At 42.2% G+C, this 25723-nt stretch overlaps 1 protein-coding gene across 15 annotated transcripts in view; it reads left to right on the forward strand.

Moving 5' to 3' along the window:
- LOC119820365 (calcium-binding protein 5) overlaps positions 1–11963 on the forward strand; it is a 57589-nt gene extending 45626 nt beyond the window's left edge. For 6 of the 15 annotated variants that reach the window (XM_038338589.2, XM_038338586.2, XM_038338590.2 and 3 more), the window contains 6 exons: positions 5267–5297; positions 5841–5984; positions 7137–7246; positions 8851–8998; positions 10901–10930; positions 11260–11963. In XM_038338589.2, the coding sequence (XP_038194517.1) occupies positions 5267–5297; positions 5841–5984; positions 7137–7246; positions 8851–8998; positions 10901–10926 (459 nt within the window). In that variant the 3' untranslated portion in view covers positions 10927–10930; positions 11260–11963. Of the gene's footprint in view, positions 1–317; positions 968–1002; positions 2516–5266; positions 5364–5840; positions 5985–7136; positions 7247–8850; positions 8999–10900; positions 10931–11259 lie in introns of those variants that run through there. The other 9 variants (XM_038338596.2, XR_005286490.1, XR_005286491.1 and 6 more) reach the window with 9 other exon arrangements.
- The last annotated feature ends 13760 nt before the right edge of the window (positions 11964–25723 follow it).

Genomic DNA, 25723 nt, shown 5'->3' on the forward strand with positions numbered 1-25723 from the left:
CTGTCCATATCTTGGTGTCTGCCAAGTTCAAGGAGTTTCTCAATCTTCCCTTCATTCTGTGACCTTGGCCTTTTGAAGGGTATGAGTAGTTGCTTTTGTAGTTTTGATAGTTGCCTATGATCAAATTCAGGAAAATCTTAAAAGTGATGGATGTTGTGTCAGGCAAAAAAATGTGTTCATGTGTGTGCACATGCACCTATTTATGGACTTGCAGAGGCCAGAGGTGGACATCTGATATTCTGCTCTCTGGGGTGCTAGGATTAAAGGTGTACATCATCACATCCTAGTCTAATCATTTCTTTAATTCCTTTTCACAGGTTGGAAATTTATCTGGGTGGGATCTTGTCCTAGGTCACCATTCCCTTTATTCCATTTCTTAATCTGTTTGTCTCCTTGAACACAGAACTTAGCTCCATTCCACTTCATGGTTCTTGCTTTTCTCTCAGACTGTTCCTTTCCATTACACATCTTTATAAGCATGAGTACTAGTAACCACATGATGGAGTCTATCCTAGGCCGTTATGAGATCCTCTGCCAATGGAACTAATTGATTTCACGTTAGCTTCAGATACACTGTTTGGACAGGGGCAAAAAGCAGCTGCTTTCTTCGCCAAAATATCACAAGAATGATCTCTAGGCCACATATTAATATTCTTTTCCTCTAAAACCTCTTAAGCCAGCCCTGCCCCACCCCCAGCTCATCAAATCACATTCATCACCATTGTCTTGCTTCTGCTGGTATGGCCCACTAAGCAGCACTTAAAGCATTCTACTGCTTTCCTAACCCAAAGTACCAAAGTTCAAATTCCTCCTAACAAAAACAGTTCTATCACAGTAATACCCTAGTCCCTGGTACCAACTTTTGTCTTAGTCAGGGTTTCTATTTCTGTGAAGAGACACTATGACCATGGCAGCTCTTATAAAGGAAACATTTAATTGCGTTGGCTTGCTTACATTTTAGAGGTTCAGTCCATTATCATGGTGGGACATGGTAGCATGCTGGCAGACATGGTGCTGGAGAAGTAGCTGAGAATCCAACATCTTGCAGGCAACAGTCTCTTTGGACATGATTTGAGCATATGTGAGACCTCAAAGCCTGCATCCACAGTGACACACTTCCTGCAGTATGACCACACCTACTCAAACACGGCCACAACTCCTAATAGTGCCATTCCCTTTGTGGGCCGTTTTCTTTCAAACCACCACAGAGTACTCTTTAGTAGAAGTGTATGCAGGTTATGTAGGGATTGTCCAGTATGTGGCATTTATAAATCAGTATCCATGCTGAGATGGACTTTTTGGTGATGCAGCTGCATCTGGGTGATAATTCACCATTCATATCCCTGTAGGCAACTTCAATAAACTCATTGATTCACCTAGTCAGGCTTGGTGGAATCTTTTCTTTGGTTGGCTGCTTGTGCCCTGTCTTAGGGAGAATGACATGTATTCATGTCTCCTTAGGAGATCACACAACACCTCATATCAAGTGGTTTCTTTTTATTTTTATATGTTCTTTGACAATTTCATATACATATACAATATTTATTGAGTGTATCCACACTGCCTGACACCTCTCAACATCTCTCTCTGTGTCTGAAAATCCACGGCTAACTGATCTTGTTGACTTGATCTTGTGCAAGTAACCATAGGTGCAGTAAGTACATAAGTGCAATGAACATGCCTCATCCAGAAGACAATATTTCATAGTACTTTCCCGCATCCTTTGGTGTTTACTTTCTTTCAACCCCCCTGTTCAATGTTTCCTGAGCCTTCAGGAAGGGGTTGGTAGCAATGTCCCAGTTAGGGCTGGGCATTCAGCAGACATTTATTCTTAGCACTTTGACCAGCTCTTGTCTCTGCATAAACAACTGCCTACTACAGAGGAGGCTTTTCTAGTCAAAGTCAATTGTAGCACTAAGTATTTAGAAGGCAGTTTTTCAACCTATTTAGCACAGCAACAGCATGTTCCCTTAAGGCCTATATGACCTGGTATCAAGGGTTCTTGCATCCTGCTCCTTTGAACACATGACTGACTTATGAAATACCACATCATCCTTTCCAACTTTCACTCACCAAAGGTCAGGCTTAGATGAATGTTCAAAATGCTTGTTGGAACAGCAAATGAGTAGAGGCTTCACTTTAATCCCCATTTCAAAATGTACTATCTAATTCCATTCTGGGGATAAAAGAGTTTCAGAGGCCCACACTGGCTCTCCCCTCCCATCTCACTCCAGCCAGATGGGGAGGTAGGAAGAGCTTCTATCCCTCCACTGTCTGATTAGAGATTTCCCATGAGCTGTCACAGATCTGTCACAGGGACTGAGGAGAGTCCAAGAAAGGCAAGAAGAATTGGCAAAGGATTGAAGCAATCAGGAACTGGGCTGCCTGCTGCAGGGGAGGAGAAAGGAGGGGCCATTGTGACATCAGAGCTTGGTGAACTCTACCTGCCCCCATGCAGTTTCCCATGGGCCCTGCCTGCATCTTCTTGAGGAAAGGCATTGCTGAGAAGCAGCGGGTGAGGTGGCAGGAAGAGCAAGGGAATCTGGGGCATGGGAAAAACTGGTGTGCAAATGCTGAGCAACAAGGGGAGCAGGTGGAAAGAGCATGAACTGAGTTCAAGTAGCACCGTACGGGCACAAGGATCAGCAATCAGAAGTCAGGAGCAAAGCAGGATGGTGGAGTGAGAGGAATGTAAAAGGGATTAGGATGGAGCTGTTCTTGATAACATCATTGTTTTATAAATCATACAGTGGTGATAATGGTGCTGCTGAGGACAATGTTGATGGTGATAGTAGTGATGATGGGGATGACAGTGGTGATAGTGATGGTGGTGGTGCTGCCGCTTCTGATGATGATGGTTACAGTGATGGTGTTGATGCTGCTGCTGATGGTATTAAAAACAGCTGCTGCTTAGTGAGTCTTGCTGTGTGCCTAGTCCTGTGCAAAAGGCTTGATGGCATTCAGTCCTCAGAATAACACATGAGGTTGGGTATGATTTCATTCCTATTTTACAAGGGAGCAAATTGAGACCATTAAATCACGAAGTATTTTGCTTTAAGTCTATATAGTTAGTTAATCAGTGGCACAATTTATGGATCTATCTATTTATTATTTACTTAAAATTTATTTAATTTTTAAAATTTATTTATTTTTAAAAACTACATTTTTCTTATTTTACATACCAATTCCAGTTCCCACTCCCTCCCTCTTCTGGCTTCCTCCACCTTCCCTTCTCCCCACCCCCATCCCACTCTATAGAAAGGGTAAGGCTTCCCATGGGAAGTAAACAAAGTCTAGCACATTGCTTTAAGACAGTACCAAGGCCCTCTGCACTATATCAGGCTGAGTAAGGTATCCCTCCAAAGAGAATGGGTTCCAAACACTAGTACAAACAGTAGGGATAAATTCTGGTCTCACTGCCAGTGGCCCCACAGTCTGCTCCAGCCATACAATTGTCACCCACATTCAGAGGGCCTAGTTCGGTCCTATGCTGGTTACTCCACTATCAGACCAGAGTCAGTGAGCTCTCATTAGCTCAGGTCAGCTCTTTCAGTGGGTGTCCCCATCATAATCTTGACCCCTTTGCTCATATTATTGCTCCTCCCTCTCTTTGACTGCACTTTGGGAGCTCAGTCCAATGCTCCACGTATTTAGTCCTGTTTGATTCTTAGGAACATGTTCTTCATTGTAAGCCTTTAAAATCACCAGAAAGGGGAAGAAAAGAAAGGAGAAGGTAGAAAGGGAGGGGAGAACATGGAAGGAAGAGAAGGGGGGGGGGACATGGATCAAGGTGGGGAAAGGGAGGGCAGAGAAGAGAAAACAGGAGAAAGGAAGTGAAGGGAAGATAGGGGAAGGGAGAGGGAAGAGAGCTGAGGGAAGGTAAGAGCTTGCATGGGAAGAAAAGAAGAATCCAAAGTGAGGTGGTCTCCAATTATAAGGTTGACAAGGAGTAAATTCCCAGGCACTATGCCTTACCCTCAGGTGTACTCGTGGGTGGAGAACAATGACCAGCAATTCTCAGATGTGAGACTGATACTGAATATTCATGAACCACTCTGAACACTGGTTTCTCACAAGGGGATGCTTACTGGGAATGAGGATGGAGGTGCTGGAGTCAGAGGGATGTAGCAGAAAGAACTGGGCATGGGAGTCAAGAGACCTGTGTCTGACCTCTGAGTGATCTCAAAGGAGTATGTGTGTCATAAAAGCAGAAGAGGGTGTTACTTCAGGGGAGAAATGGGACTGGGAAGAGAGGAACATGTGCTAGAGGTGGTGTGGTGCCAAAGACAGCAAAGCTCGCTGATTCAGATGTGTGACAACATCACAGTGCAAACCCATTTCTTTGTTAACAAAAATTCATTTTTTAAAAGGATGAAGTGGCTGAGAATGTATCTTAGCTGGTAGAGTTTAACTTGCACATGTGAGGCCCTGGGTTCAATTCCTAGCTCCATAAAAAAGGGGTGTTGTAGGAAGTTCCTGTAACCCCAGTGCCTGGGAGATGAAGGCATGAGGATCTAAAGTTCAGAGTCATTTTTGGCTACTAGTCTGGGCTACATGAGACTGTCTCAATAAGTAAGTAAGTAAGTAAGTAAATAAATAAATAAATAAATACAGAATAATTCAATGAGGGCCAGTGAGAATGCTCAGCAGGTAAAGGCACCTGTTGCTAAGTCCAAAGACCTGAGTTCTATCCCCAGGATGGAGAAAGGAAAAAACTAACTGCCTCAAATTTTCACAAGTACTTGGAAAGTGCTTGCATTTCAAAATGATTAAATAGGCAAATAAATAAAAAGAAAACAGGACTAATTGATTTACCTCTCCCTTGGAGGGGGATATTCTACGTATGAACTGTGTGATCTTTGGTAGGCTCATTAATCTCCCTGTTTTTCAGCTTCTCGTTGGTAAGATGAGAATATTTGAGTTTACCTCACTGACATGGTTCTGAGGTTTAAATACAATGAAAGAGCTTGACACAGACATCCCTCTGAACACAGTAGATGAGACATATTTTCCTTATCTAGAGAAGAGGTTCCAACTCTCTTATGTTTAGAACAGACAGTCAGAGATTAAGATGTGAAGATAGGAGACAGGAAAGGGGAGGGATGGGAGAAAAGGGTGGTGAGAGAAGAGCTGGGATGGGAGGTGGAGATGGAAGGAGGAAGAAGAAAGATAGAGGAGAGTGTGAAGGACCAGAAAGCTTGATAGAACAATGGGCTTGTTTGGGGAAGTGGGACTTCTCCAATCTCTTTTTCTTGTGTTCCTTTAGGAGAGACCACTGGGACAGGATGAGATTGATGGTAACTCCTTTGCTCAAATGCCCTTCCATGATAGCCACCCACATCTGCCCTCTCCTGCATTTTTGTGTAAATTCTTTCATGTGAATATTCCTTTTCCCCCTCTCCCTGTTAAATGTAATTTGCACAGCTCATTCTGTGTCAGTTTAGGCTCTGTTTCCCGAGTGTCCATGGGGTGTGTCTGCCTCATTTGCATGGGTCTGAGAAACTCAGAAATGATAAGTTTTAGAGCGATTTAAAAAACGTTGCTATTTTTTCCTTTGGTTGGTTTTGAGATCCTTTGTAACTTCACTCAAAACTCTGAGGACTTCAGTGCTCTCAAGGGTTACCTCACTAGCACATTTTACAAATCTCTGCTTTTTCAAAAATGAGTCATTTAGTTCATTAAATGTATTCTACGAAGAAACTGTATTCTTCAGATACAGTTTCTTCGTAGAATACATTTAATCTCTAGTTGTGTCTCATTGATAATTTCAAGAGATACCAGTCTTCTCCACTGACTGTTTCAGGTTGCTCTACAACTAGCTCTTCTCTCTTCCTTTTTAGAGCTCCGGGAAGCATTTCTTGAATTTGACAAGGACCGAGATGGGTTCATCTCTTACAAGGATTTGGGCAATCTCATGAGGACGATGGGTTACATGCCTACAGAGATGGAGTTGACTGAGCTGGGCCAACAAATCCGCATGAACCGTGAGGGCAGGGGTCGGGGACACGCCCAGAGTTGGGACAGGGTGGGAGTGAGAAAGGTGTTCAGGTTGAGAGTAGCACTTTAAATAGGAAAGTGGTTAAGGGGAAAGAGCTGCCTGCTAGAAAGCAGCTTTCAGTGTGCTGCATTTGAAGTGGTTAGAAAGAGGATTTTAAAGATGGATCTAGATACTAGTTGCACATTTTATCACTAAAAACGTTAAAGATTAAAAATATCATGTGTATGAATGTTTTGCCTGTATTTAAGTTTGTGCACCAAGTATGTTCCTGGTACCTGCAGAAGCCAGAAGAGGGCGTCAGATTCCCTGGAACTGGAGTTACACACAGTCATGAACTACCATATGGGTTCAGAAAAATAAACTCAGGTCCTCTGCAGGAGCAGACTGTGCTCTTAATAGCTGAGCCTACCCAGCTTCCCACTTAAAAATTTCAAATTGCATTTATATATTTTGTGTGTTGGTGGAAGAGGGGGTGCATGTGAATGCTGCAGCATCTGTGTGGTAGTCAGAGGACGATTTGCCAGAGTCAGTTCTCTCCTTTCACCATGTGAGTCCTGGGGATCAAACTCAGTGTCGTCAAACTGGACAGCAAATGCTCTTTACCTGAGAAGCCATCTCCCTGGCACACGAGTCTATCTTTTATTATTTACTCCTTGTGGCCATTTTTGAACAGTGGGATATTTCTGGAATATTCCTGGTTTTTAGTTTCCCTGACAATACAGTAGAGATATGATCATGGCTTACTTATTCATCATGTTGTAGAAAGTATGCCACTGTGGGAAAAGTCACATTCTCTAATGAGCCCTTACCATATGTAGGTTCTTATCAGTAGAGTAGCTTGATGGATGTTGAATACACACCTGGACTTGGACCCAGTGTTACTGAGTAGCACTGTTTGGCAATGCATCATTAAATGGAAACCTAAGTTGATTCTGTGATTGAATCCAGAATTACATTGACTCCTAGGCATGGATGTGAGTTAACAAGATTGAATTACATGTCATAATAGAAGAGACTAAAAAAACCCATTAGCATGCAGGAAGATGGCAGCTGACCTATTCTGACTTAAATGGGAAAGTGCAGGGATAGAAGCTCAGAGCCTATGGAATTCTTGCTAACCATGGTCTTTCTTCCTCAGTTGGTGGCCGTGTAGACTTTGAAGATTTTGTGGAGCTGATGACCCCCAAACTGCTTGCAGAGACGGCAGGGATGATTGGTGTCCAGGAGATGAGAGATGCCTTCAAGGAGGTGAGTTAATAACTCCATAATGCAGAGAGGGGTGCGGGAGACCTCAAGGGGATAGTTTTATTAGTCCATACCATGGGCAGTGCCCACTAAAATCAACTAGTTGAGATTAGAGACAAAGGGAAGGAGAATCATATATTCCAAACACTTGGCAATATGTATTCATCTTATATAATCCTTATATACAATATTAGGAGTAAGCACACACTTATTCCTGTCACACATATGAAGAACCCAAGGATCAAGTATTGCAAATGATATCCTATACCCCATGTTTTCCAAGGCAAATTCTGAAACCTCTAATCTTAGTTCCTGCAACAGGAAGGAAGAATCTATGGGTTTGTTGTTTCCAGAAGGGCAGAGCTATTCTGGGGAAGGAAACTTCTATTACAGAGGCTGTAGGACAGGAAGATGCTTGTGGAAGGGAGGCAAATCTAACTGCTGAACATAATAAGAAACAGACAAGGTCTCCAGGATCTAGTGGCATGGCTCAGTGTTAGAACCCTGCCTAGAATACCCCAGTAAGGGGCTGGGAATGTGACTCAGTGATAGAACCTCTACCTAGAATTCCACAGTGAGGGATTGGGGCATGGCTCAGTGGCAAAGCACCTTCCTAGAATCCCACAGTGAGGGACTGGGAGTGTGGTTTTGCAGTAGAACACTGCTTTAGTGTGCACAAGGCCTTGGTCTTCTTTGACTTTCATGCCACAAGTATTCTTTTATTTCCTTCCCTCTTTTCTTCTCCCTTAAGAATCCCTCTTCTCTCATTGTCTGCATTCTAGTATCATGACATACACATGCATGTACATACATACTCAGATTTAAGTCTATGTTGCTTGTATGAGAGAGAACATCTGATTTTTGTCTTTCTGCATCTGGCTTATTTTGTTTAACACAATTGTTTCTAGTATTATATATATCTTCTTGCAAATGTCATAATTAAAAAATGTCAATGGATGAATAAAATTGTCAAGGGATAAATAAAATATTCTACCAAACATTTATAATAATATAATAGTCATAATAAATTATAAAATATATTGATAATTAATAATAATAATAAAAACATGGGGTAAATAAGATAGCTCAGTGGGTAAAGGCACTGCCAAACCTGATGATCTGAGTTCAATCCCCAGGACTCACATAGCGGAAGGAAAGAAACAACTGCAAATTATCCTCTGACCTTCACAGGTACACCATGGTATGCATGTGCCCACACATGTACCCACACACAAACAAACAACAAATGTAATAATTTGTTTAAAGACATGGAAAACAAACAAAAGCTAAGAAGAACCAGGGAGCTCCTCACTGTGATGGATATCTGTCACAGTAGTTGTGATGATTCCATGAATCCATGCATATGTCTAAACTCATCAAGTTGTGTGCATTGTACATACATAGCTCTTTAGATATCAACTACATCCCAACAAAGATGTTAAAAATAATGTAGATGCAAATTTAAAAGAAGCCCTATCCTATCCTTGAGGAGCCAACATTCCAGTTGATGACATGTCCTTAATACTCAGCTGAGTGGCTGGAACCCCGACCTTCTCTGAGGCTGTAGTCACCACTAAAGCTGATTTAACCCCATTGCTTCTGTTTAGTTTGATACCAATGGAGATGGGGAGATCACACTGGCAGAGCTGCAGCAGGCCATGCAGAGGCTGCTGGGGGAGAAGCTCACACCTCGGGAGATTTCCGAGGTGGTACAGGAGGCTGACATCAATGGAGATGGCACTGTTGACTTTGAAGGTAATGCACTGGATAGAAATCCAGGAATCTACATCTGTTCCTTCCCCATGTGTTCTCCATGTTTGCACTTGAAGGTATGTTCTAGTTTCATTTCTGTTGCTGTGATAAAACAGGTCACTCACTGGTCTTTGCTCAGATAGCTTTCTCATGCAGAAACCACCTGCCCAGGGAATGGTGTTGCCCACGGTAGACTGGAACCTGTTGTATCAGTTGGCCACCAAACAATACCCACAGATATGTCCACAGGTGAATCTCATGGTGGCAGTTCTTCAGTGGAGGTTTCCTCATCCCAGATAACTGTAGATTGTGTCAAGTTGATAATAACTATAAACTTAGTATATTATGGGTTCATAGCTGAGGGAGGCATAGGTTGGCTACATAAAGTTTAAATTCTGATATTCTCTGGTTTAAAGTACTTAGCATCTAGTTATTGCCTTCAGGCATGGGGCCACCATGTGTAGTCTGTTCTCCAAGTCCATGCCTCTTCAGCCCACCCATTCCTGTCTTCTTCAACCATGCTGTGAATTGGTGTGCCCTGGAGAAATGTGTTTCCTGTTGCACATCCTCCAACTTCTCTTCCTTTGTATCACATGCCCTGTCCACTTGTTGCACTTCTAAACCTTCTGCATCCCTTAAGGACACATGCCAATCACCAGTTGCTAAGAATCTTCCCTTCCCCTTGCCTGAATACATTAAACCTGACTGTGAGCCTTCTAGACAGTTTCTCTTTTCCATGGAACTTACCTTGTGTTTGTTTCCAGGCTGCAGGACAGCTGAGGATCTCCCACCCACCCCTTCCTTTTGCTGGTGTTTGTGTGTGAGGCCAATGTACCATAAATGTGTGTACACACACTCACAGAGATCAGAGGAGGGCACTGGGTGTCCAGCTCTGTCACTCTCCACTGTATTCCCTCTAGACAGAGGCTCTCTCTGAACCTGAAGCTAGGCTGGTAACTTGCAAGCCCCAACAGTCCTCCTCTTACCACCTTCTACAGCCCTGTGGCTATAGGTGCACACTGGAATTTTTAATGTGAGTACCAGGGATTCAAACTGAGCTCCTCATGCTTTTGTAACAAGCACTCCTACCCATTGATCCAGCTCCCCAGCCATTGAGAAACTTAATAATTTTGTTAGGTACCTGCTGAATTTTACCAGTCACAGATGTACCTTGTGCATCAGTGAAAATGGTAAAGAGGTGGAGGTCAGGCTACCAGACAGATCTTTAGGCCAACTATAAGCAAGGGAAGGATAAAATGACCCCAAGATGTGGTGGAACCAGCAAATTCATCTGACATTACATCTAGACAAAGTAATGGGCAATCTGTCCATTCAGAGCATTCCATTCACTGTCCACTTGACCACAATCATGCCAGTGTCCCTTACTAGCCTCTATTTCTTTTCTGTAAGATGGCATCAGGAGGGCTGAAAGATAGAACAAAGATTGGAGATAGAGCTCAGTGGGTAAGAGCATTTGCCTAAGGCCCTGAGTTTGGATACCTAGCACCCATGTGAGAAAAAAAATTCAGGCATGAGCCCATGCCTGTAACTGGTGGAGGATAGAGGTGGTGATCAGAGGTTCAGTCCCTAGCCAGCAGCTTAACAATTGGTGAGATAGGTCTGGAGAGATGGCTCAGTGGTTCAGAGTGTTAGCTGCCCTTCCAGAGGACCCAGAACCCATGGCAGTTCCCAACTCCAGTTCCAGTGAGATCTTCTGTTCTCACCGGGCACTGTATACATGTGGTGCACAGGCACTCATGTAGGCAAAACACCAATACACATTAGAACAACAACAACAACAACAACAATTAGTGAGCCCCAGTGAGGGACTTATTTTCAAGGGAATAAGATGTGAAACAAGTTGCTTTCACCAAGAGGAACTTCACAGGAAATTTTCTTTTTCAGAGTTTGTGAAGATGATGTCTCGTTGAAGAGGTAAGAAGATGCAGACACATGCTGCCTTGTCAACATGGGTTGAATGCTTGTAGAGGATTGGATTCCCAGGAGTCCTTGAGTGGAGAGTGGAGGGTGGAGGGTGGAGGGTGGAGGGTGGAGGGTGGAGGGTGGAGGGTGGCTGTGGACTTGCCATGGTGTGGACTTGGGGATGGCTGCAAACAGTTGCTTTGCTACTTGGGAGAAGAGACATGTGTACAAGCAAATGTAGAAGGGAGAATGTGTACGTAAATATGAATTGTACTATGATCAGTTGCCACTCAAACATTCCAGGGGCCATGACATCTTCCCTAATTCTCTGTTTCCTACAGATTTTCCTTCTGTATCTCCCTTGGGAAAAGATGGTGTGGGGAACTTTTTCACAGTCTGAAGGAAGAAAAGAAAATCTTTCAAAAAGTTCCACACACAGCCTACTTTCTGCCTGGCTCCTCTAACAACAACCTCATTTCTTTTTCTTGGCAAGAGAGTATCCTACTCCTCACAGGGCTGTGATGATGAGCCTGATAAGTCTTAGCTTGGAGGAGGCCTTGAAGGTTGAATTTCTCAGAAGCACAGTCTGTCGCTTCCCTGTAAAAACCCATGTCCCTGCTCTAGTGTGAGATAACCCAGGGAGAACTGAGCTAAACCACTAATCTGGATTATAAAGGTTTAGAGCAAGCTGATCCCTGGAGGGAATTAATCCCCTGCAAAATATCTCAAGGGAGGTGAAGTGGGTGGAAAGAAGACAGGAATGCAATGCCATTCCCAGAAGCCCTTTGCCCTGTGCTGATGTGCTCTGGGCTGCTCTGGGGGACTCTCTACTTTACTTAGGTGGCTCATGGACTCCATCCCTTACATACGTGGATCTGGACACTTCAGCCTCTTTATCACTCAAGATAAAGAATTTGTGTTATGCCTTCCTCCAAGCTTTTCTTGCTTTGGTGTTCTTTAGGTAAACCTATAGAATATGTCAGCTGATCTCTAATCCAATAGCTTCAATTTATATGACTGAAATAAAGTAAAAGTAGAATAATAATATGTGTTCCATCCTCTTGCTTCCGGTTGCTCTGTTTATGTCTCTATCTGGGGACCATTTGAATATATTTTTAGCATTTTTTTTTGGTATTTATGTAGTAGTTTTCTCTGAATTGAAACATTTCAACCCACAGGAAAGCATGCTAAGACTCACGAAATTCTAAATGAGGATCCTTAACATTCAGCTATGAGTCTCAAAAGATGGCTCTGTTTAGAGTACTGTTCTTCCAGAGGACCCGGGTTTGATTCTTAGCACACACATGGTGGCTTATAACCATCTGTAATGTCAATTCCAGGGTATCTGACTCCCTCTTGGGCTTCTGTGAGAACTGAATGCATGTGGTGCACATACATGTGTGCAGGCAAAACATCCATAGGCATAAACATGAAGAGTGAAGGTATGGTCATGGCTTTCTTCGGAATGATAATCTGGAGGGAGGTGAAGTGAGAACACAGGATGAGACATGTGCAGCCTGCCAGTGGCAGTCTTCCCAAAGAGAGTGATTATCCCATTTGGAACAGCCGATGACTCTTCTAATAGGGGTGGGGGGCATCAGGGGCCCTGCCTTCATCTGTGATGGAATTTTGACTGACTTGGTCTTGTACAGGTAACCATTGCTGCTATGAATTAATGAAGTCCATAGCCTTGCTGTGTCCAGAAACCAGCATGTCACAGCTTTCCTCCCCACCCATCAACTCTTTCATTTCTCTTCAGCCCCTCTCTTCCATTGTATCTCCTGAGCTTTGGTGGGAGATTAGTACAGATGACTTATCCACAGTAGAGCACTAGAGTTAGTTATACTCAGCACTCTGGCCAGTTATGAGTGTCTGTATTAACCACTACCCACAGCATGAAGCAGTTTCTCTGACCAAAGTAAAAAATAGCTTTGGAAAAAAGACAAAAATCTACTTATATCTAGAAATATTTAGAATGTAGTTTGACAGCATGACCATCTCTACTCTTCCTCTTATTTGGCCAGTTTGATGATCTCACCAGCTGCAAGCCCCTCTCCTTTCCTTTTTAAGTGTTTTAGACCTCACTACTTTTGACTCTAGCATCCCCTTTATGCCCAACTGATCATTATTTGTTTGTTTGTTTATTATTTGTTTATTTTTGAGACAGGATCTCACTACATAACTGGCCTAGAACTTTTTATGTGTACCAGGCTAACCTAGAACCACCATGCTTAGCCCATCCTGTTCTTATAATAGTGGTGCAGCATTTTTAAAGCTGATTAAGCTGGAAAGATGTCCAATCATGATGAAGCAGATTCCAGCCTCAACATGATGTCTCCCTCTGAATATATTCTTCTCACTGAGAATAGAACCAGGGGCTACAGTTTGATAAATAAGTGTGCAATGGTTTAAAGTACATTATAAATAAAAGATAAGAGGGGATTTTTGGATGGATTTCAAGACAGTAATTAAAAACACCTGAGTGAGGAATAAGTAGACACCTACTCCCTCTTGGCTCAGAGAATAAATCATGTGCCCTTGGCCTCACTTTTATGGGAATGAATTTTGTGAGAGAGGAACCTGTAATATAATCTTTCTGTAATGGAAAGATGTTGGGAGGAGGATGAGGGGAGGAAGAGGAGAAGAGAAGGGAGAGAAAGAGGAGGAAAGGGGAGGAGGAAAAGATCAGGAGGAAGAAGAGAAAGAAGAGGAGAGGAGGAGGAGGAAGAGGAAAAGGAGGAGGAAAGCATATCAAGTTGCAGTAAGACTGAGCAGCGCCCCCCCCACCCCCCACTGCCATGTATTGAGGCTGGGCAAGGTGACCAAGTATGTAGGTGTAGAGTTCCAAAAGTCAGCAAAAGAGTCAGAGGCAGCCCCTGCTCCCACTTTTAGGAGTCCTACAAGCAAACCAAGCTACACAACTGTCACTTACATGCAGAGTGTCTAGATCAGTCCCAGGAAGACTCCCTGGTTGTCAGTTCAGTCTCTGTGAGCCCCTGTGAGCCTAGGTTAGTAGATTCTGTGAGATTTCTTGTGGTGCCCCTGACCCCTCTGACTTCTACAATATTTTCCCCCTCTTCTGCAGGATTCCCAGGTCCCATCTAATGTTTGACTGTGGGTTTGCATCTTTTCCCATAGTTGCTGCGTGAAAACTCTCAGATGACAACTGGACTAGGCACAAATCTATAAGTATAGCAGAACAGACTTAGGCATCATTACTTTAACATTTTCCCCTCTAGTCATGTTTGGTTCTATCCTGGTTCTATTTGAGTCACCGGGCCATTGGGTCCTGATGCTCCAGGCAGTGTCAAGGGTGAGCTTATTCTCCTGGAATGGGTTTTAGGCTAAATCAGTCATTGGTTGGCCACTCCCTAATCTCTAAACCACCCTGACCTCAACACATACCACAGACAGGACAGACTGTAGGTGGCTAGGTTGTTTCCCCACTCCTTCACTTGAAGTTTTGCCTGGTCACAGGAGATTATCAGTATCTGCTGTTGCTAGGAGTCTTAACTGGGATCATCTTTGTAGAATTCTGGGAGATTCCCTTGTGCCAGAGTTTTACCTGATACTCATATGCACCCCCTCTTTCCAGTAGTCTCTCAGTACTCTCCCTCTCCACCCTACCTAGTTGCTCATATTCTCATCCCCACCCACCCTAAGTCACTCACAAAATCTCTTCTATTTCCATTTCTCAGGGGGAAGTGGGTGCCCCCCCCCTTGAGCCTCCTTGTTACTTAGCTTTTCTGGGTCTGTGGATTTTAACAGCATACTTATTCTTTATTTTACTGTGTTTATCAGGCTAACCTTATATATCCCAGGACCACCTACATAGGGATGACACTCCCCACAGCGGGCTGAGCTCTCTTACATCAATTAACAATCAAGACCTTCTTCCACAGATATGTCCATAGGCCAATCTGGTCTAGGTAATTCCTCAGATGAGGTTCCTTTCTCAGGTGACTCTAGATTGCATCAAATTGACAATTAAGACCCACTAGGATGTTTCAGATACAATCAAGGTAAACAAGGTATGTCATTCCTGACACCTTTCTAAGAGAGAGGAATAGGCACCACCAATGTTACAAAATTCATTTTAGTGTAAGACAATACTGTGTTAGATAAATAAATGGATACATAATGAGTCATTTTAAAATATTATAGACTGAGAGAAAAATAAATCCCTTTCCAATGGTCTTTTGAATCCTTCTGATTATGAAAAGGGAAAGCTTCAATTTAATGCGGGTACATCTCTACTGTATAATTTCATAATCTCCCCTTTTAGCAAAAAGGAGGCCAGGACGTAGCTTAGAACCTTATTTGAACAGTAGTATCTAGTGAAATGTTATAACAGGCTTTTCATAGCATTTATAGTTGCATTCCCTCTGCACAGAAGGTACTACTTACTTTTTATTATATCAAAGAAATAATGACTTTATTAAAGTGAACTGAAAGGGATCAGAAAGAAAATTCCAAGTAAGTAGTAGTTTTTGGTGTTATCTAGATGTGACAAATAGAGAGAAGGGTGACATCTGAGTTGTTAAGTTTGGGAAATAAGATCCCTTGATATTTTTATTTTTTCTGTATGAAAACGAGAATTTCATGTTTTAGTCAGTATGTATGTAGACCCTCATAGTGGTGAATTAGTCACAGGTCAACAACTGACAGAATAACCAAGCTTAGAGAATACAAGAGGAAAGAAAGCTAAACAGACTTTCTAAAATAAAAGAATCCTAAGAAGAGCTAAAATACAAATTAGAGTCAAAGTGTATGGTGTTACTTTATTGTTTTTCACTACTCAATACTAGATACTTAATACTGGTCTTACATCCCAGAGAGTGCTGTTCTAGCCAGTAGTCACACGTTCATACCACCCAAGGAGAAATGTATAGCTAGTGCTCTGTTTGGAGTAAAAATGGAATGCCAACTAAACTTTCCTGCCTGCTAATCCAGGTTCACAGCCTCTATTCCTGCCTTTCTCTGATATCCTTTGTTTTCCTACTTTGCTCTATCCTTTAATAGCAATGATGGATTCCACAAGTAAAATAAACTGGTAGGTAATCCCTCCTCTCCTCCTTCCTTCTCCTATACGCACTGAAGTGGAAATGGTGTTTGATGTCTTCTAGTTCAAAACAATTCTCAAGGAAGCCTTTTTCCACCATCCTCTGTCACCTGACAGTTAATACACATCAACATGCTTGGTGAAGGAGAAGAAAGAGTATTCCTTACTAGTACTGAGTTTAGACAAAAATTTCAGACATTTTTTGGTTGTTAGAACTGGTGGAGATTTCTAGTTCTAGCATCTGCCACCCCTGTACGTCCCATGATGCACAGACATGCTCTCCGAAGCGAAGAGTAATTGGGACCTAAATTTCAAATAGGGACAAGGTTGGAAAACTTCAAGAAAGAGTTCTGAGTCCCTAGATTGATAGAGATGAAGCCGAAGGACCTTGCCCTCTGTCTACCAGCAAATGCTTTTTAGAAATGCAATTTGCACCATGATGTTTTAAATAAACTTGAACATTGAACAATGTATTGTTATAACAGTCAGTCCTCTGCTAGTATGGATGGGTAACATGAAGTCCATTTTCAAGGTATTTGAAGAATTGTTTCATCCCTTGTTCTGGACCAGGAGGGGCAGAATAGTAAGAATGAAAAAGACTTCTACTTTTGAACTTCACTAGTGGGTTGATGTGGTTGTGGATTCTTAAGGAACATGGTATCTCCCACCTGTGGTTCTCAGAGATACTGTGAAGTTTAAATACATTTAAATCTTGAAACAACTTAAAGCATATATGAAGCATGGGTGCTGCTTAACGAACATCAACTGACACTGTCATGATCATCACTGTCATGTTGTCAGCACCACCATCACCACCAGCATTATCAGTACCACTATCATCAAAGTGCTTCCTCAACTATAGGATGCACATATAGTACATGGTAGGTTGTAGAGATGGAAAAAGGGCAGATGGTCCCTTTGCGTGGAATTAAGGTTATCCTTCAGAGCTGTTAGTAAGAACCAAAACATAATGAATACTATTAGCCATCTGTGAAGCAACTCAGCAGATGGCCTAATCGTCTTAACTGGGTTACAATCCTCCATGATCCAGACCCTACTGACCTGTGTGTTCTCACTCTCTGATGAACATCTCTTTGACCTTACCCCATGGTCTTGCTTGTCATTTATTTTATTTTCATGTCCTTTATCCCACCCTGAATGCCATTACTCTCTCACTGTCTGTAGTTCCTCTTCTTTACCCGTGACAAACTGCTCACTACCTGAGTCAATAGTCTTTACCATGCTTTATTCTGCATATCTCAGAAAGAACCCCCCCCCCAATTTGAAAGGATTGTCTATGATCTACAGTCCTATTCAGTGTAAGCTTTTTCACTGGGGGTGCAAGATTTGATTTATAGCTGCCTTCCTTGTTCATAATAGAGAACCTTGAACTTAAGGGCACTTAACAAACATGCACTCAGTAAAGAAATACACCAGTAAATCTGTGCAGAGGAGATAATGTGGACACCAACTTTCCCCACGTGAATTTAGATATGTTCTTGGGGAGGCCTTACTGAAATGAGACTGAGGTTCTATAATTCCTTACAAGACCTCTCCAACATTTTATCACCTCTTTATAGCACCATAACCTGAAGAGTAAGTCTTCAATAATAGAACTTAGGAAGGTGGAGACACTGTGGTCAGGCTGTAGAATCAATAAGTAAATAAATAAATAGAAAGTGGAAATGCTTAAGACTTAAACTATAGGAAGGAACAAGAAAAAAGTCTCTGTGTTTAACTGGTGATATTTTGGATATTTTCTGTTATAGTAACAACCCTATCCCCCAAATCTTTAGGGAATAACACATTTGAAAGATCAGTGTCCTATGGCCTCTAATAGTCCACCAGTGACCCTGGGATAGGCATCATTGAGTAACCAAAGTCTGTGAACTTATGAGTGTTTCTTGGGCCTTATCCAGAAAAAGAGTTGTCAGCTTGCAAAGACTCTAATGCAGAGCCATGTCCTTGCTTCTAGCTCCTCCATGGTGAATTCTAGGTAGGTGCTCCACCACCGAGAGTACATTCCCAGCCCCCTCTTTACCTTTTATTTGGAAACAGTTATTTTGCTAAATTGTCCATGCTGGTATCAAACCCACTCTGTAGTGCAGACAAGCCTTGCACTTAGACTCTTTCTACCTCAGCCTCCTGAAAAGCATCACAGGCCTGTGCCTCAGAGTCCAGTTCTAACTTTTTCTAATCCTCGGTGTACTAGTAAGAAAACTAGTACTGTGCTGTCCATGCAGTGAGGTATGGCAGAGTCAACATTCTACCCAGAATTTCACCCAAAGACCCCAGGCACACTGCATGCAGCCTTAATGGTGGCTTTACATCTTCACGCAGCACACATCTCTCTTGGACCAGTTTTTAGAGTAGTCAGTGTTTGGCACTTACTGTTCTCATCAACCATTCAGACTGCTGTCTCTTTTCCTTTGCACCATCTCCTTCATGATCCACAAGCATTTCATCTAAGCAACACGAGACTCCAAGAGTTGGCGGTGAGTGGTCTGGGTTTGACTTGAGGCTTAGCTATCATTTCTACTTGTGACCCCCCACTTGTTCAGTTTATATTGAATTTATTTTTATTTCTTAGAAAAACTTAAAAAAGTGTAGTAACTGGGCATGGTGACACATGCCTTTAATCTCAGCACTTGAAAGGCAGAGTATCTCTTTAAGTTAAATGCCCACCTAGACTACATATTGAGTTCTAGGACAGTTGAGGCTACATAGAGATACTCAGTATAAAAAATACAAAAAATTACTTATAATAATAATAATAATAACTATTAACAATAAATTATTACAATGATTAACAATAAGATTATTATTATTAACAATCACAATATTAACAATAATTATTAGCAATAATATAATATCAACTGTGTGTGTGTGATGGCACACATGTAGATGTCAAAATACAACTTTTGTGGGGTTGGGTATCTCCACCTTTGTGTAGCTTTTGGGTATCTAGAGCTCCCATCCTCTTGCTGTCTCTTCTGTTCTCTATAGGCTACTGATGGGATTATTTGGGGGGGTTAAACCCAAAATCTCATATATGCTAGACAATTATTCTGCATTCAAGTCACACCTCACTCTCTCACTAGCGGATTCTAGGCAGGCATTCCAACACCAAGTTATATTCTCAACCCTTATGAAGGTCTCTCTTTCCTTTTTTTTCTTTCCTGAGACAGGCCGTCACTATGCAGTTTTGGCTCTGGCTGTCCCAGAACTCACCAAGTAGCCCAAGTTGGCCTTGAACTCAGAGATCCACCTGCCTTTGTCTCCTGAGTGCTGGGATTAAAGGTTTGTGCCACTATGTCCAGCTCTTATTAGGCCTTCCTTAATGCATGCTTTTTTGTATTCATTCAGAAGCAAATTTTAAAAAATATTTAAAAATTAATTTTTGTCTTATTTTGATTTTAAAATTTTATTTAAACAACATTTTTTCATTTATTTTACACACCAACTGTGGTTTCCCCTCTTGTTCTCTCCATCTATCTGCCTTACCATCCACTCCACCTCCATCTCCATCCAGAAAGGCACATGCCTACCGTGGCTTGAGCAAAGCATGGCACATAAAGCTGAGGAAGGACTGAGCTCCACCCTTCTACTGTAATCAGACTGATGACTACCCTAATTGTCATCAGAGATACTCTATCCAGTAACTGATGGAAGCAGATGCAGAGATCCACAGATAAGCACTGGGCTGAGCTCTGGGAGTCTTGCTGAAGAAAGGAAGGAATGATTGTACTAGCCAGGAGGGTCATGACATGGGAACCCACAGAGAGAGCTGACCTGAGCTCATGAATTCTGGATCAACAGTTAGGAAGCCTGCATGTCTGACCTAGGCCTATGCCTGTGTGTGGCAGTTATGTAGCTTGGTCTCTTTGTAAGGCTTCTAGTACTGAGATCAGGACCTGTCCCTGGTGCTTAGCTGGCTTTTGGGAACCTGTTCCTCATGTTACTTTTTTATCTTTTTAGGTTATAAAAAGTTACATAATTTCCCATTTCCCTTTTATTTCTCCAATCCCATATATCCTTCCTTGCTCTCCTTCAAATTCATGTTTTATTTTTCATTATTTTTTTGCCAATTGTGTATACACACACACACACACACACACACACACACACACACTTTCTTTTTTGAGACAGGGTTTCTTTGTGTAACAGCCTTGGCTGTCCTGGAACTCAGTCTCTAGACCAGCTGGCCTCGACCTCACAGAGATTTGCCTGCTTCTGCCTCCTGAGTGCTGGGATCAAAGGTGTGTGCCATTACCACCCGACTCATATATATTCTTAAATACAACCCCAGAAGCAACTTTTTTGTTGAACTCTTCTAATGTAGTGGGTACAAGGAATAAGTGTCCTGAAAAATCTATACAAGAGGTGAATAAAGCCCAAGTAAATACATGTTCTTGGTTGATCATGGACATGAAAAAGTGTCGGGGTCGGGTGCTAGTCTGGACCATAAATTATTTTTCTTTTTTTTCTTTTAAACACTGCCTGGCCAATTAGTTTCAGCCTCTTACTGGCTAATTCTCATATCTTGGTTAACACATATTTAATAATCTATGTAGCACCACGAGGGGTGGCTTACCAGGAGAGATCTTAACCTGCATCCGTCTTGGAGAGGAGAAGCATGGCATCTGCCTCACTCTGCTTTCTCTCTCCCACAATTCTGTTCTGTCTATTCTGCCTACCTAATTTTCTGTCCCATTAAAGGGCCAAGGCAGTTTCTTTATTAACCAATGAAAGTAACACATAGACAGATGACCATCCTCCATCATTTCCCCTTTTTCTGTTTAAACAAAAAGGAAGGCTTTAACTTTAACATAGCAAAATTACATATAACAAAACAGTTATCAAGCAAGAATTACAATTACAATATTTATATCTATTTTATCTTTTATCATAACTAAGGATTCTATAACTATAACTAACCATTCTTCAACTCCATCAAAGACCCCAGAAGGATATAATATTACCTAAGCAAACAAGAAATAAGCAACTTTCAAACTCTAGAAATGACAGAGACATCTCGCTACCTGGACAGTCACCCAAAGTTCTTTTGTACCATTGGGGCATCCATCTTTGGCCTATAGGCCTGTAAGTATCCAGTAGACATTTCCATGAAGCAGGAAATTTCAAAGACAGTTCAGTCACTATCTGCTGTGTCCTGCAGAATGTCTCGTAGACTCTTTCATGAATCAGGAACCCCGAAAGACCATCTCACCTTCAGGCAAGTTCAGCAGTCCTCTCTCTGTGGGTTCTTTGTGTCCAGTTTATGCAACAGTCCAGGCAAGAGCAGTTTCTTGCCCAAATGGCTAACCAAATCCATAAGGAGCCTCTTCGATGCCCATCTTCCTCTTGAAGTAGATTGGTGCTGCCAAGAGCGGATGTGTCTCATTGTCATGAAAAGCCCTAAGTTATTAAAACATTAAATACCATATTCTGCTGTATTTGAAAGATATGAAGAATGCTTATCTAACTGAAATATATCTCTCTATATCTACAAAATCTAACATGACTACAAGCTTGACTATTATTGATGATTATCCATTAACAACCTATATTTTTAATTATACATTTTTAAATGAGCTACTCAATCACAATAACTTAATCAAGATCAGAAATATATATACATATAACAAAATTGACCTTAACATCTATACCAATGCAAATTATTCATATCTATATCATATCCCCCTTTAAATGTAAAAGAACATTTATAAGCAATATTTGGGAATATGGGCACAGTTATTTCTCTCCAAACTGCTTCCTGCTGAATGGGGGTGCTGTTAATCAGATCTTTCATGGTGTAACCTGTGTGCCAGGTTCATCTCAGTTGGCAGTTGAGTGAAGTAATTTTTTGAGGGTGTTCACAGCAACCTTTCAGGAGGGCGTGGTCTATCATACCATATTGGGATAGTAGCAATCCACAGGGTCTCATCCTCTGTGAAAACAAAAGAAGACCCTCTTTTCCAAAACATCATGTTCTTAGATCCAAATTCTGAAGTCAAGATACCCCTAGAACATATATGCAGGTTCAGCTTGGCAGCCCATTTAATGAAATGGTTTTTGGTACTTAGCTCCTTCACAGTCAAAAAATTCAAAGAAAACACAATAATACACAGAATCCAGGCTCTCTGAGAATTTTCCATTTTTAAGTGGCTTATTTTTGTTTACTTCTTTTAATCTATAACTATATGTACTCTGTCTCTTTAAAGACTTTACCCTTTTTTAACCATTAACTTTATTCTTTATATTATTTTTCTTCTTTCTCCCAAGCCTACGTACACTCACCCAACACTTTCACCCATTTAAAGGTCTTTTATGTCTGAATCTGTCCTATTGTGAATCTGCAATTCTTTTACTGTCCAGAAACATTTTTGATTTGCGCCTTTAAATTGCTAAGCACTTAAGAATCAAAGCTGTGACATTCTAGGTCAAAAACAGGTACTGTGGGCTTGCTCTGCCCAGTCCAACATGGCAGAGCTGCTTGTGACTGAGTCAGTTGCACCTCTGAGCTGCAGAGCAGCAGGCTGTTCTGGATGTTGGCTCCACCTCTCTCCAATTTCAAAATGGAGGATGTACCGTTTTCTGCTAGCTCTGGGGCCACCAGGTAGGAGCCAAACTCAGCACTTTAACTCTGAGACTGAGCATGCATGGCACAGAAACTCTTTTCATCCAAGTTACAGCCAAATCTGACACACAGAGCACTGCGTAGTCTGAAAACATCTCTCTGTATGGTGGCAGGAATCCGCCATGCTCTTCTGCCTGCCTAAGCCTGATTCTGCCATCTGCCCAGGTGCAGGCGGGGAGTGCTGAGCCATTGGCATGGTCTCAGAGCACTCTCCTTCCGATCCCAAGTGGGAACACAAACATCCAGGCCCATAAAAGCCATTGAAATGCTTTATAGCCAGAATTCATGCTGGCGGCACAGCACAGGAAACTGCGTTTTAAAACTGTGTAGGTTATTTCCTGCTACGACTGCTGAGTCAGGGAAATTTCTCTGCCGCACACCAGCAACAAACAGCAAAAATCTGCGTTAAACTCTCTCTCTCTTTTTAAAGCTCTCTCAGGTTTTTAAGTGGATTTAGTTACCACGTTGGGTGACACTCTGTAGTGATGAGGCGAGCAGGTCTGCTTTTCGTCCTGCCCGGCTCCCGCATGGCTAGCTTAGCCCCAGAAATAATTACACGGAAACTATATTCTTTTAAATACTGCCTGGCCAATTAGTTTCAGCCTCTTATTGGCTAATTCTCATATCTTGCTTAACCCATATTTAATAATCTGTGTAGCACAACGATGGGTGGCTTACCAGGAGAGATCTTAACCTGCGTCCATCTTGGAGAGGAGAAGCATGGCATCTGCCTGAAGCATCTGCCTCACTCCAAATTATTTTTCATGACCAGACCCCAAACATAAACTATTTCTCTCTGGACCAGGGTGAAGGTGCGGAATAAAGACACAATTCACATGGCTTTATCGGGAGGAAGATTCTCAGAGAATCTCAGATCCCCTCCCCCACACCTAGGGTAACCCTGACTATGGAGGGGACCCCTATGGATTTTCTAGTGGACACAGGAGCTGAGTACTCTGTGCTGAAACAACCATTGGGGAAGCTAAAGAATACAAAAACTATTGTAATTGGAGCAATTGGACAGAAACAATATCCATGGACCACCTTAGGAACTGTAGATTTGGGGAGAGGACAAGAGACTCTTCCTTCCTGGTTATCCCTGAGTGTCCCATGCCTTTTTAGACTTTTTAAACTTTGTTAACAAAGTTGAAGGCCCAGATCAGGTTTACTTGAACAGGGCCAGAGGTGATCAAAGCCTTTTGTTGACCTAACCAGTGACCTTTGCTCCCCCTGCTGTCCTCAGTCCCACTACCTTACTGCCCCAGACTGATGACACCTCACCCACCCATCACTGCACTGACATTTTGGCAGAAGAAGCTGGTACCCGAAATGATCTGAAGGATCAGCCTTGGCCTGGGAGTCCGAGCTAGTATATGGATGGCAACAGTTTTGTGGTTGAAGGTAAACAGAAGGCGGGTGCAGCAGTGGTGGATGGGAAGCAAGTAATCTGGGCATAGCCTCCCTGAAGGAACGTTGGCCCAGAAAGCCAAACTCGTGGCTTTGATACAAGCTCTACCGATGGCAGAGGGGAAGTCTATCAACACCTACACTGACAGCAGGTTTTGCCACTGCCCATATAAAAAATAATGAAGAAATTTTGAGCCACCTCAAGGCCATACATTTGCCAAAGAAGGTAGCCATCATACATTGTCCAGGACACCAAAAAGCTCGAGATGGTGTGGCTAAAGGGAATCAGATGGCAGACCTAACTGCTAAATAGGCAGCCCAAAGAGCAATGATCCTGGCAGTCAAAGAACCTAAAGATTATCATATCAGTGAAACCAACTTTAGATACACCCCCAAGGTCTATCAAGTTCTGGGAAAATTAGGACTGTAAAGAAAACCCCAAATGGGGAAGTAGAGACAGAAGGAGGAAAACTAGTCCTCCCACAAAATGAAGGGCACAAGTATGTTACCAACTTACATTACCTGACCCACTTGGGGGCCAAGAAAATAAAAGATGTGGTTAGGTCCTCTGACTACTATATTATAGGATTCTCTGACTTGGCAGAAGAAGTAGTCAAAAGCTGCAAGGCCTGTGCTGTAACTAATGCAGGGCAGTCCATATATACTCCTGGGAAGAGGCTCAGGGGCGACCAGCCTGGGGCCTACTGGGAAGTAGATTTTATATAAATTAAGCCAGCCAGATATGGTAACAAGTACTTATTAATTTTTATAGATACTTTTTCAGGCTGGGTAGAAGCTTTTCCTACCAGGACTGAGACAGCCAATGTGATGGCTAAGAAGATCATAAGAGAAATCTTCCCAAGGTTTGGGATGCCCAAGGTAATTGGGTCTAATGATGGACCTGCCTTTGTTGCCCAGGTTAGTCAGGGACTGGCCACCCAACTGAGGATCAATTGGAAATTACATTGTGCCTAATGACCCAAGAGTCAGGTCAGGTAAAAAGGATGAATAGAATTCTAAAAGAGACCTTGACAAAATTGGCACTAGAGATCTGCAGGAATGACTCTTACTGAGGTTATGTAATGAGACTCTTAAGAGCCCTAAGACTCCTGACACCAGGTACTTGGTTCCTGGTTTAAATAAATGGTGGGCTTGTAGCACAGGCCTGACACCTTGCATGTTGACATCGGTTTTTAATGACACCAAAGATTACTGTGTGCTTGTACAACTGGTACCTAGGATCTTTTATCATCCAGCTAACACACTTGAAGATGAGTTTGACAAGCACCCAACTGCTTTTGATGAGAACCTATTTCTCTGACATTAGGAGTAATTCTGGGCCTCGGGGTAGCTGTTCTAATACAGGCCCCTCAGTACTTTAATGAATTAAAACTAATTATCTACATTAGAGAAAGAATAAGTGCTGTTCAGATTTTGATGCTATGCCACCAATATAGTGCTTTACAAGGTCAAAAAGATACTGAAATCTAGTTCTATGATTAGAACTAGGTACTAGAAGAAGTGGGGAGATAGCAGGAAAAGAAGAGCCAAAAATCTAGGATTAGCTAGTTCAGTGACTCTGTTTCAGGAACTAGCTGAAGATAAAGTTAGATTATAATCTTGAGAATAATCTTGAGAAATGGGGAGTTACCCCCTTGTGATTATCACTGGTATTTTCAGAATTTTCAATGATCAC

The sequence above is a fragment of the Arvicola amphibius genome, chromosome 8 (genome assembly GCF_903992535.2).
Source record: "Arvicola amphibius chromosome 8, mArvAmp1.2, whole genome shotgun sequence".
Classification (NCBI taxonomy): Eukaryota; Metazoa; Chordata; class Mammalia; order Rodentia; family Cricetidae; genus Arvicola; species Arvicola amphibius.